The sequence below is a fragment of the Penicillium psychrofluorescens genome (assembly GCF_964197705.1).
Source record: "Penicillium psychrofluorescens genome assembly, chromosome: 5".
NCBI classification, from domain to species: domain Eukaryota; kingdom Fungi; phylum Ascomycota; class Eurotiomycetes; order Eurotiales; family Aspergillaceae; genus Penicillium; species Penicillium psychrofluorescens.
Window position 1 is genome coordinate 2,443,355 of NC_133443.1, and position 12,944 is coordinate 2,456,298.

At 47.4% G+C, this 12,944-nt stretch overlaps 4 protein-coding genes and 1 non-coding gene across 5 annotated transcripts; 2 read left to right on the plus strand and 3 right to left on the minus strand.

The window, feature by feature from the left end:
• Positions 1-709: 709 nt before the first annotated feature.
• Positions 710-1,186, minus strand: PFLUO_LOCUS8203 (uncharacterized protein; the record flags this gene model as incomplete). The annotated part of the gene is made up of 1 exon (XM_073785916.1): positions 710-1,186. One exon carries the CDS (start codon positions 1,184-1,186, stop codon positions 710-712), a length of 477 nt encoding a protein of 158 aa, XP_073642223.1.
• A 901-nt stretch (positions 1,187-2,087) lies between these two features.
• On the minus strand, positions 2,088-3,183 carry PFLUO_LOCUS8204 (uncharacterized protein; the record flags this gene model as incomplete). Its single annotated transcript, XM_073785917.1, has 2 exons — positions 2,088-2,988; positions 3,053-3,183. The coding sequence occupies 2 exons, from the start codon at positions 3,181-3,183 to the stop codon at positions 2,088-2,090; spliced, it is 1,032 nt and encodes a 343-aa protein (XP_073642224.1).
• Positions 3,184-4,124: 941 nt separating this feature from the next.
• Positions 4,125-4,234, plus strand: PFLUO_LOCUS8205. Its single transcript has one exon. It is a non-coding gene; the product is annotated as a tRNA-Ile (tRNA).
• Positions 4,235-7,790: 3,556 nt separating this feature from the next.
• On the minus strand, positions 7,791-9,068 carry PFLUO_LOCUS8206 (uncharacterized protein; the record flags this gene model as incomplete). Its single annotated transcript, XM_073785918.1, has 4 exons — positions 7,791-7,931; positions 8,023-8,260; positions 8,317-8,853; positions 8,905-9,068. The coding sequence occupies 4 exons, from the start codon at positions 9,066-9,068 to the stop codon at positions 7,791-7,793; spliced, it is 1,080 nt and encodes a 359-aa protein (XP_073642225.1).
• Positions 9,069-9,626: 558 nt separating this feature from the next.
• PFLUO_LOCUS8207 (uncharacterized protein) lies at positions 9,627-10,790 on the plus strand (the record flags this gene model as incomplete). The annotated part of the gene is made up of 2 exons (XM_073785919.1): positions 9,627-9,851; positions 10,185-10,790. 2 exons carry the CDS (start codon positions 9,627-9,629, stop codon positions 10,788-10,790), a joined length of 831 nt encoding a protein of 276 aa, XP_073642226.1.
• Between the last annotated feature and the right edge of the window lie 2,154 nt (positions 10,791-12,944).

The following is a 12,944-nucleotide window of genomic DNA, read 5'->3' on the forward strand; positions in this document are numbered from 1 at the left end:
GTCAAGAATTGACTGTAGAATTAAAGAGGGGTTTAGATTGAGCAGTGGCTTTTCTAGCCTAATACCCGTCGTTTATAATATGCCTTGTTAAAGCAGAATTAGCTGCCCATTCAAAATGTAGGAGCAGCGCAGAAAATTCCGAGACTTAGTCCCAAGGTTTTACCTGCTTGGGAAGGATCGCAAACCAGATGCACGCGGGTCCAGACCTTAATTCTTCCAAAGAGACGTTGTATCCGAGTTTCAGCAAATACAACAACTTCATCCAGAGCGGAAGCAACACGCAAAAGAAGCCTCCTGGCTGACGCCTTTTTGCCACGCTGGTCGGTAGAGTCTTCGTCGGCCACTTCTCAGCCATCATTATTTCCAGGGCAATGAACTAATATCGTTATGGTGTCGTCAATCCCTCGTTATAGTTAATATAAATGACTCATTACAACAAGAATTATTGTATCTATAGAAGTATCCTGAAGACTCTGCGAGCGTAGAACTATTCATAGACAACAGCAGAGGTTGCAAATAATCCGATCAACGGAAGGGTTGGGTACACGAAGTAGTCAGGAAGGAGACTATATTTCCTAGGGAGAATACAAGAGCCCTATGCTGAGCACTGCATGAGGTTTCGAGACATGATATCTCGGGCAACAGTCTAATTAATAGATGCTTCCAATACTATTCACACACCTCTGTCATAACAATAGCCAATAATAGCCTAAGCACTGCTGACAGTAAAGGTAAATGCGTCCTGGACAACCTTTTTCATTGCAAGGGTAATATAAAGTAATCCCAGCTCCTCTAGCTTCACCCATCGCCAGTCTGAGTGCTCCTTGGGGCTTAGTTTGATTATGTCCCTAGGTTGGACTATAACCACATAGTTGAGTCGCACATTAGACTGTTTTTTTGATTCCCAAGCCATTGGTTCCACTTCGCCGATTATTTTGGCAACATTAAGAGAAATCTCTTCTGAGGTCTCTCGCTTGACGGCATGAGTAATTGCCTTATCGGTTTCCTCGATGTGGCCCCCTGGCAGTTCCCAGGCGTTAGGAAATGTTGTCTCATGACTAGCGCGCTCCAGGAGTAGGATACTGCGGTTCTCTGACTCTGGTTCCTGGAAGATAGCAGCACCAATGACCCAGCATTTGCTAGGCGATAGGTCTTTGAGATGCGAATGCAGGCGTTGTTCATCCATAGCCGGTAGGATAGTGGAGTCTTGAGGATGTTTTGAACAGAACTAGACCAAATGTAGTTCTGCGTGGATTGGCAAGACACAAAGAATTTCCCTAAGATTGTGGAAAAGACAGGAGTAGGGAGAGTCGCAAAAGAAACATAGGATGGGTAGCAATGGGAAGGTAATGATTTGGTCTTTGCCGCCTGACCGGCATACTCCTGTTAATCAAGCGCAACCCCTCCAAAGATAGTGAGTCTAATTACATATATCCATGCGATAGCGATGCTATTGAAGGTTGAGTCTAGTATTCTCTCACCGGATCACTGGGGGGTTTTTAAACAAAAAATAGCAGTCCCTGCGCAGCATATTGTAGGAGACATCTACCCTAGTAGGTAGCAGGCTTTCAGTTCCAGCCTTGGGCTTTTATGTAGTTTGATACATACTCTTTCTGCCATCGTGTGAAGTAGCCGCTTAATCGGGTGGGAGGCTGCCTCCGTGGATGCGGTTACCATATGGTTTAGAAGGGGCTTTCAGTGCCGAACAAGAAACACGAATGCCAGAACGTTGGTCTTCCATCCATCTAGCTACACAGCCTCCCTTTTGTGCTACCATGGATCTACCATGAATCGCGGAATATCACCATAAAAATTGACTGACTCAATCCGTCTCGCGCCAGGTAGCATGATTAGCATTGTGGGTGTGGATGATAGGTCGGTAGTCAAATTATGCCATTCAAATGGTTTCGTCAAGTCAGACGCTTTGAGATTTATCCAATCTAAAAACTTCTCTCCTAAATCGCGCATATCATTCACCTCGCTACCATATATACTTTCAGCAAGCTTTTAATAGATTCAAGACTTGATGATCTACCGTTACGCTTATTTTTGCATCAGTGGTCGCCATTCCATCGCTAAATCAACCTTCAATGATCATGTTTCCCAGAGCCGCAACACGATCCTTCCATGGCCGCTCTAGCTAGCTTGGCACGACTCAGCGGACGAGGCTCTGGCAGAAACTCGCGACCAAGAAGGTCCGGATAAGAAGCTGTATCTCGGACCTTCTGGTCAGAGCCTTCAAGATCTCGCTTGGCAATCTCTGATGTATAGACCATATTGAGCCAGTTGCCTAACCGGTAGCCGCCCTTTGCGATTTGAAGTTCGATGGTGCCGATAGCGGAATTGTAATACGTCGGATAGAGATCTCCAGTCTCCAAGGCAGCAGCTCCGTTTGGCATGACAACACTGCAGACAAAGGCATTGGCGTCTGACGCCCAACGAGTGGCTGTAGAAACGGTATCACTGGTGCTGTCTCCTTCAATCCAGCTTGCAGCCTGGGATTTATAGTTGCCCGAATTGATCTCAGTGGTTAATGTCTTAGCCCACGATTGTGCATCCGACAGCGAATCGCCCCCAATCAACTGCTCGGGCATGTATGTGTCCCAATCGGCATGGAGATTGTCGCTATAGCCGTTGAAGGTGACTTCAATCTCGTTTCCACCAACTTTGTAGGCCTCATCATGCAGCGGCTGAGTGACATCACCAATGAAGTGTACAAGGAATCGGAGAGCCTCAGCAACGTTGTCAGTGCTAAGTCGGCCGTCACCTACACGCTGCGTATAGTTGGCAATGGCAGAAATTGAGCAGCCCGAATTACCACAGTCGCGATCGTAGTCCACATTGCAGCTCGATGGAGGGTTATCTTCAGCATCAATGAAGTGCAACGGGGCTGACCACTCGCCGGCAGTTGTTTCGCGGTAATCGTCGGCCCAAGAGGCAATGTTGGCTAGGTACGAGCTGGAGGAGTCACCGAGGACGCCTTGTGCCCTTGGAATCCATTAACATCAATCCAGAAACACTCATTGTTCTGAAGCTTATTATGTGCACTTACCATGATGCCGTGTCAGAAGAGACGTAATTCTGGGCAACATAAGCAACGGTTGCGTGACCCAATACACCCCATGCAGCCACCCCCTTCACGGTCCCAAGTGCGACCAGAGCAAGCTTGGATAGAGGCGCCATTGTAAGGAACACTTTCGCGGTATAATGTTCTGGAGTATGCTGGTTAGAGGCTGTCACTTCACCGGGGTAGCGGGATGTATTCCCGAAAATGTGTTTGCTGTGGCACAGTTGTAACTTATATATGTTTGCTCGTATTGTTGTAGGCGAAAAATTGAGTTACATTCGATTGTTTTAGAACGAAATAGATCAATATTGAACCCCGTGCCAGATCTTTTATGCTTTCCGACGTTACAGCACATGATAATCATTCGAAGGGTGGTGTGAATGATGCACCGAGGACATATAAGTGGTCAGTATCAATAGACACATTTGGGTTGGCTACGCTACTGCCATTAGTTCTGCTAAGTTGGCGAGATCTGCACTGCAGGGCACCGGAATACAGCGGGCTTATGGTGTTGAATAAAAGAAGATTTAGATGGATCGCGGCGCATGTGTTATCTTGTCAGCTTGATAGGTTGGCATAGATAGCCCACGGTTCTTGGCGAGCTAGCTGAGTGCAACGCTAACTCCGGCGGCTGACCCCGATCGACCGTCTGAATTTATGTAGGAGCAGTTTCTTGGCGGCTACCCGTTAGGATTTGGGTTGAAACAGGACAGGCAGGAGAAAAAAAAAAAAAAAGAAAAAAAAAGGGAAAGATACAACAGCAGATTATGGAGCTGCAGTCACCTATTCAGCATAAAGCCTACCTCCAGAAAATTCAGCAACAATATGCAGTCTAGTCAACCCTGGGTGATGGGGTAGATGGGAGGACATATGCCTGAAGTTCACTTTTGACCGTCCAACGCTAGTTTGTCGAAGATCTGGTTATCTTTTTTTCCATTTGGTAAATTGAATTGTGAGAACACCAACTCACTCATTATTTTTCGTTTCTGTTGCTCTTATTCCAGGATTAAAAAAAAAAGAAGAAATATGTGCCACAAATTGTTCATGGTGGCAAAATGCTCCTATAGCTCAATTGGTCTAGAGCGCGAAGCTTATGTAATCATCCTTTACGGGAACTTACATGCATTACCACCTTCGAGGTTCGCAGTTCAAATCTGCGTGGGAGCATGTTTTTTTGACCATCTATTTCGCATGCAGAGATCGGTTCGGAACGGAGGGGAGGTGTTTAGGTGAATGGACTGTTGAAGATAGAGCGGGGGATAAAGACACTAATTATCCGACGAATCCAAGAAGAAGACGAACACCAAATACAGCAATGAGCGATCTGACGATATCTCTCCACCATTATAGCTCAGACTGCAACCACTTCGCCCTTTTTAATATGCTGAGCACCGCACTGGCCGGTGTAGACCGTCTTTTTAAACTTTTTAGCAGGAATCCGACGCTCAAAGAGGTCGTCGAGCTGCCCATAGCTTCGCCCAGTAACATCAGGAAGACGGTGATATTCTGCCTGTCGTGAAACTATGAGATCTGTATTTCCATGTGCTGATAGGAGAAGTTCCACAGGGCCTGATCGACGAAGAAACCTTGCGTTCCATTCGCGACCGAAACAGCCGAGAGAATAGCCAACTACGAGATTACACTGGAGGATGATCGTGACACCAGCCAACAATTTCGCGCATTCGAAGTAGATCGGGTTTCTAGGTGGCCAATAGCTGTGACTGATGACTTGAAATGCAGGGGAGAGTACAATTTTCACCATGTCCTAGACGCTGGGGGAGACATCCCTTCTTGCTTATGCGTAGAGAGCTATGTCCAGCTCCATTGCCCCATGTGCTCAGGCTCATCCTCAGCGTAAGGTAGGTTCAGTTTGATGCCCTCTCTCCGCAGCTCATCCACACTAGCCATATCAGAATATGTACAATCCTCATTATGCAACCCCACAGCAAAGTTTTCTAAAATCCTAGTATCCTCAAGACAAGCCAATATATCTTGTCGAGTAAAATACAGGCTTTCCGCATCGCCACCGAAAAATTGCGCTTCCGCACCAGTAATTTGATGCGGTTGTTCTCCTGGAATTTCAGACACCTGAATGGGCTGGCAAAGACCTGCCTGGTTGCTGCTGTATGCTTCCAAACTTCTGTCTGGGACAGGAGATACCCGAAAATTGCTGGCGCGGCTGCGTCTGCGGCTTTCCACGTAACGGGTTGTTACTTGGAGGATCTCGGTGATCAGATTGCCGCAGCGCTTGGCTACTCTCAATTCCTTCATGGCATCAAGGACCTTGAGCGCTCGTCTTATATGACAGAAGAGCTCATCGACCGATGAATCAGCTGGATCTATAAGAATCACGTAGAAGATTATCATGCTGGCGTAGAGCGTATAGGTAGAGTTATACCACCAAGTCCTAAAGTAATAACGGTGCTGATAGGCATTGTAGAGAAGATTGATGATGTTCTGTGCAGCTTCTAGACATATCCTCACATGAGCATGCTGGATCCCGCTAGTGGTGTTTGAGAAAAATGGTCGGTGGATGAACATTCTGATATTGTAGAAGCGGAGATGTAGATGAAGCTTTTGTTTGGTTGCCCATTCCGGTTCGTTAAAGGACTCTAAGTCCCAGTTGAGTAAGGCTGGCAGGCCTGACCGCCATAGATTTAGACTGCTGTCTAGTTCAAACGCAATTTGGGATTTGTCCCTTAGGGATAATTTTTCGTGGTTGTGATATAATCTCTTCGATGTCTGTTGTAAGATAACCGAGGACTCCACCAGAGATGAAATTATCGAGTCTTGTGAAGTTGCAACAGCTTGCTCAGCCTCGCCTTTTCTTGACTTATTCGACGATTGTGGATAGGGCATTGGATAGTCGCTTGGCTCGGCTAGAGAGCTGGATCGACCAGAAGAGCACGATATCTCCATATCTTGCGCATATATCGCCCACCATGTCCTTCGGGATCCAATGTTGCCCTCCCTGCTGATGCCAATGGCGATAGCGGTTCGGGCTGCCATCCCACTGTACATGTAGCAGGCATGTGTTTTCAGTGCATGCTGACAGTATATCGACATGAGCAACAAGGCCTGTGCGCTGTCAATCGAAGAGACCTCGAATATATCTCCCAACAGCCGTCGGGCACGCCAGAAATATAATCGCGATAATAGCAATGAGGACGGTGGTGTTGAATGTGGTCTGTCTTGCGGGCTGCTTTCCGGAGGCTTTTCCAGGTCATTTCGATATTCCAGTAGCGCGTGCGTACCCGCGGTCAATGCGGCCACAGAGAGGACGGCGTTGTACAGAGATAGAAAATGCAGCTTGTCCTGATGCAGCTGCTTGACCGAGCTTTTCGTCCAGACCTCCCGCCTACATCGCGCGATGAAGTCCGCTTTTGATAGAAAAGGGTGGATGTTATGAATGTTTTCGAAATACATGAACACGTACTCCATTTCCAGGCGCATAGGAGTTCCGATGAAACAACCCCACGAGGATGGCAGCTGGTTGATCTGGTGAATCTGGAAGACGGTTGGATTTGACTCGCCAGGGTTTGCCGGAGGTTGTGAATCGCTGATTACTGAGTCCACCTTGTGGCTTGGTCTGAACTCGGACGTCCTCCCCGCAACCGTGACGGGCGAAGAAGGTAGAGGGTCTTGTAAATGCGACTGCTCATCGTAGAATATTTCCACAATAGAAGATGGTGTCTGCACTGTATCCAATGTACTACCGGCAGATTTTGCAGACAGGCCGCGCACGCAGGAAACGAGCTGATTCAGGAGTGCAAAATTGGAGGAGTTGCCGTAAAACTCAGTGCCAGTGGTGTGTTTGTTTTGCGCACTTACTCCATCTTCTTCCACATACAAATCATTTCCCCGATATGCGTGTTCATATGTGAACCTTGACTGTTCCGCCTGCTCAGCGCAGTCAGATTCGGGGACAGAATCTTCCGTGGGATGGAAGCTGCTTTCAGTGTAGGAAGACGATTGAAATATTTCTCGAGTTCGTTTTTCATCATATATACAATCAAAATCTCGATCTATGGACTGTTCAGATGAGTTATAAAGTGTTGCAAGCGTTACACAAATACCTATGCACGTCCGACACGGCTGACCCTGGTCACATTTCATCTTTTTCATCCGACACATTTTGCAGGCTTGTGACGATCGTGGATAGAATTTTCGCTTCTTCAAAGGCCGTGCATGCGACATTCTGAATACTCTGGGCAATTTGTCTAGTCAATTATCCAAAACAACTGGATTGTTGTTAGTTTAGGGCCGTGGAAGTGGGGGAAAGGCGGGGATTACATGAAAGGTGTGCCTCGGTCTTTCAAGCTACCTGTACCGGCAGATTGAAAAGTCATAATAACCGGCCCCTTTCATAGATTACATTTCATTACGCACCCACGCTAGGCAATTTATAAAGCGGCTGGTTATTGAATCGATAGCTCATTTAATGCGCAGATAAAAAAATCATATCCTAGTCTCCTGTTGTGTGTGTTGGCTAAAACCAGCGACATCTAAATTACGGAAACTATAAAACGGCCAGTAACGAAACAACTATATAGGTGAAGATCCCATATTGCCTTCTCCGATAGTGGATAACATCAAAACTAGACGTGGAACTTGATCGGACAGCTTGTTACTCCAATTTCGGGTAACCTGGCATGGTGTACTTCCCCACAAACTTCAAAGTCGACGGTTCTTTCTAGCAGCGTATCCAGATAGATTCTTAACATCATTTGTGCCATTGCCATCCCAGCACAGCGATGCCTTCCTCGTCCGAATCCCAGATGTGAATTAATGTTTTCACGGCGGAGGACGAACTTGTCGGGCTCAGGGAAATGGTCCGGATCACGGTTGGCCGCCGCGTAAACAACTGTAATGGGCTATTGAGCGCATATTAATAACAATCTAGACTCTTTCATAGAGCGAGTAGCTCCATATGAGTTTTGTTAATAAAAACGTACCTCATCCTGTGGCACTCTTGTGGCTGATATTTCGACGTCATGAATTGCCGTTCTGGCAAACCCGCGGTAAGGCACGTAGAGCCGGATGAACTCCTCGATTGCAGCTGGAATCAGCGACCGATCATTTCGAAGCTGGTTCTGCAACTCTTTGTCTTCGCTCAGATGCTTTGTCATAGCTGCGATGACAATGCTAGGCGCGACCATGGCGACAATCAAGATCTGACGGATGCAACCTCTTCTGTCATGTTAGCCCAAGGATGCTGGATACTTATGGGAAGGATAGGGCCTACGTACACCAAATTAAAATCATCCAGCATATTTCCATGATCGTCTCTCTCCGACAGCAAACTGGAGGCGGGGTCTTCTTCCGGATTCAAAAGCTTCTTTTTGCGAGATGCAATCACACGTTGAGCAATCTCGTAGAACCCATCGCTGGAGCTTTTGACAAGTCCCCAGTCCTGCGTGCGCCATGCCGTCACAAATGGAGTGATAGTGGCAGAGAGCTTCTGGGAGTCAACCTCGTCAAGATTAAGCCACTCCTTCTCTACCCAGCCGGAAAATTTAGCACCAAATTCCTCGTAAATATCTCCATGGCCACGCTCAAGCAGAATATTAAGCTCATCTTCTGCATGTTTTCTCAAAAGAGGCTCTAACCGCCTGAGCCGAGCAGGCTTGAGAGTTCGGTCCACTGCAGTGCGGTATGGAACATGTTCCTTGCCGTCGAATTTCAGCGGTGGGCGCCGAATGCCACGCGGATCTGCGGGAACAACCGCACATTTGGATGAAACGAAGGTCGAATTGTCTGAGGAAACGTTCTTGACGTCTTCGTACCTGCTTCCTTGTTATTTTTCCACCGAGTTGAACACAAGGATTTAACCGTACTTGGTCAAGATCCAATAGCCGCCATGCGCATCGACGTGCGCTACTGGACAAATCTTACGAAGATGGGCATATTCCCGATATATTTTCTCTGGAACATTGCTGTGGACTAGCTGTCCTTGATTTACGTCCCAGTCGGAAGGGAAGCCCAAGTCAGTCGTTGCCATTGTTCTGTAGACACTCGGTTGAAAGCTGTTGCTTGGTAGGGTAAGAGAACATGGTGAGAATAAAAGGGGGGTATATATAAGCCATTCAACTTCACTGGTCGTGAAGTTTTGCTCGCAAAATGCTACAAATGAGTGGTGTGTCCAAACACGTTAGGCTGGATCCTGGATGTCGGACGTCGGATGTCGGATGCCGGAAATTGTAGATACAGTGAGAGTTTATTGGACCCCCACACGGAGCAACGGCATACCTACATCCTGCGAAGGAATTTGCTGGGACGAGATAAATCATTGGCCGAATTTCAGAAATGAACCAAGTCTCGGCTTTCACTGCTAAATGGAAGTCGGATCTCGGAAACCGGTAGATCAAACTTCAAACTTGGATTTAGGACTTGCTTTATAGGTACAGCATGCCAACACGGAGTCAACATTATCCGTCGTTATTGATGCCCCTGCCAGGAGTTTACAAATTGGCCCTCTGACCCTGTATGATCTCGGTTCTCGAGACCATACCCCGATTTAGCCCACATTGTCGACGCTTTGCTTCGTATTTCGCACTTGATGAACGCCTCAGATCGGAAACATGATGTTGTGGCATTGAACGGAGATGGGCTTGTAATTGGAAAGCAGGGCGAGGTCGAACAGGTCGAGAATGTCTGCCTCTCCGTTGAGTCGACCGGCCGGGAGGGCTATCGTGCAGCAACTCCTGAAGAGGCGCAACTTGACCGCCGTATCAATCTGAAGACAGATTGCATTGTCATTTTCGTGCTGGCTGCTGGGTTCCTGGTGAGAATCTCCCCAATGTTACGGAGGGCGGCGAAGCCACTAACAATGAGTAGTTTCAAGGAATCGATAAAGGAAATATTGGCAATGCAGCCACGACAGAGTGTTAGTGAAAATAATCACCACCCTCATGAGAGGCATAGCCTAACCTATCGAGCCGCAGCGTTTATTCAAGATGTGCACCTTAAGCCCAATGATGTTTCTAACTCAGTCTCCCTGTATTCCGCGACCTTTATTCCCTGTATGCCCATCTCTGTTGCTCTTGGTCGAATTGTCGGTCCTCGTTGGTGGCTCCCATTTATCATGGTCGCATGGGGTGCAGTAACCACCGCCCAGGCGGCTATGACCTGTCGTGCTCAGATGCTGGCCATGCGTCTCCTCCTGGGTGTGTTTGAGGCGGGCTATGTTCCAACTGCGTACTACTTCATTGGAACATTATATCCTACTTACAAAGCTGGATTCCGCATGGGACTCATGTCTGTGAGCTTTACTTTTGCCGGTGCCTTTTCCGGCCTGATTGCGTACGGGTGCTTCATTTTGCCCTCTTCAAGATGGAAGGATTGGCAGGTTCTTTTCCTCGTTCAGGGCAGTGTTACACTCTTCATATCTGTTCTGGCGTTGGTTTCTTTGCCAACTAACCTCGGTACGGCATGGTTCCTGACCAAGAGAGAACGAGCCCATGCGGTGCATCGCATGGTAGTCGACACCGCTGCAGTGCATAGTGGTGCGAATGATAACACGCAGGAAAACACCCACAGTATTACCATGAGAAACTTCGTCCAAGCGTTCAAGGACTGGAAGAAATTTTTGATTGTCATATTCAATATGTGTGCCACGACACCCTCGTACGGGTTTGCCATCTTCCTACCTCTGGTCGTCAAGGGGATGGGATACGATTCAGTGAAGGCAAATCTTATGACTGTGCCTCCATTTATGGTGTAAGTACATCGACTCGAGAGGGAAACCCGCTAAAAGAATACAGTGGTGCGGTCGGTCTGATCACGATTGTATGGCTCTCCGATTACTTCCGCGAGCGATCGGGCTTCGCAGCCCTTTCCATGTTCATCTCTATTATTGGGTATATCGTCTTGATAACGAGCTCTAACAACCAACTCCGCTACGGCTTCCTGCACATTGCGATGATAGGCGCTGGGACGGCAAACCCGCTGATCGCCGCATGGCTGACAGACAATACTCCAGACCAAGCCACACGCGCCGTCATCATGGGCTTTTACGGGTGGACCAACATTGCTGGCGTCATCGCAGGTCAAATCTTTAGGTCTAGCTATGCGCCAACCTATCATGTTTCGCTGGTGGCAACGATGGTGATTGTGTTGGTGGGTATGTTTGGTTTCTTAGGTGTCCGTGGTTTGTACATGCTAGAGAACCGGAATCGACGCAGAGAGATCGCGACTTGGTCTGAGGAGCGATTCCAAGCGGAAAGAATGGATGTTAGTCAACAGGGGCATGCGAAGAGATATTTTATATTTGGGTACTAAACCCACTTCATGCATCCAGAGTTACCCTGAATACTCCCCTTCCAGTATATCCTTTGCTTTTTCGCCGAGGAACTGCTTGTGCGGTAACTTTCATGTGAGAGGTCATACAGGCTATGATTTCCACAGCATATTATACAACAGAGATTACCTTATATGCACAGTGCAAGTTACGAGACACCTAATGCATAGCCTACTGTGTTGTTAAAAGACATTAGATTTACGTTTAAGCATGTTTGGAAACCAGATTTTGTTATATTTTGTGTCTTCTGGTATTTTAGTAACACTGGCTGTAGGCCATATACGTTCATGAAGTAGAGTTAGCAATCTTAATTGCCTCTTTCCAAATTTGCATGGTTGATTGGCTGTCCATTTCCAGTGAGCAGCTTTATAGCATCAAGCGAAACAAGTCGAGACATCAGAGTAATTGTTTCCGAAGCCGAACCTAAGCCGCCTTTGCAGCTAATGTAACGAAGGCTGTTAGCAAAAAAGAGCTAATGATAAGAATTCCAAAAGCAATTAAAAACTTACAGTTGCTTCACAATCTTCAATAAAATCGCACTCTTACAAATAAGTTCCCTGACCCTAATACAAAGCACGTAAAATCTACATTCGGTATGGCCGGTGATCCTGCTTTCCCCAAAATAGGACCGGTGTTTTACATGGCGCGGGTGGGACACAGCTTTGTGTACTATACGCGTTGGTTGACCCTATTACTCAACTGCTTAGCGGCTCATTGGCTTTGAGGTAGCATGGGCTAGCTAACCGGGCCCTAGAGCCTCAGGGTGGAGCTCCCAGATACGATCCCCTTAAGCCTGGGTGCTATGACCACGACCCCGAAAGTACTTGTAGCTCCCAGGGATGAAGCACCGTGATCTTAGTGACGAAGCATATGCTCATGGATATTACGATTGCCTATAGTACTGTACACCTGAGTTCCTGATTTTTGAGGTCTGTAGAGATAGAGTCATAGGTAAACCTCACATGTGATATGATCCAGAGCCAGTCGCTTACCCGTCCTCACATAGCAAAGGTGGCAAAAAATAGTCAGGCGATCAAAAAACCTGGAACTGATACATACCATGTCTAACAAATACCCTCTTTATCTTTAACCAATTGCTAGGCCGGGAATTGCATGATTGACGATTTGGCGAATCAGGCTTCACAGTAAATAGAACCATCAACTCAGGAGGTGGATATCCTCTGTTAGAAGAGTTCGTTTCTGAAATGACCGGTTCTTCAGATATTCGGGAGGAAGTCTTCTCGGCTAAGCTAGCCCTGGGCCGAGATCTAGGCGCAAACAGGCCTTTTGGCAGTTCCTGATGACGCCATGTGCTTGGCTCGTGGCTGACACCGCTTTGTTCCCCGAGATTTTTGTTTGTTCACTTATCTCGTTCCTGTACGGCTGTTTTCAACGCTCTCTACTATCCACTGCCTTCTTCACTCCTTCTGCTGAAGTTCCCAGCTGAACTCAGCACGATGAGCGCGCAGCAGGAAGATCGCGATGCCGACTTGCGCGCCCGGGAGTTGTTCCATTATTTTCAACCGGACAATCCAGCCCTGATGCCGCCGGTCGGGCAGCGCACGAATCGATCATGCG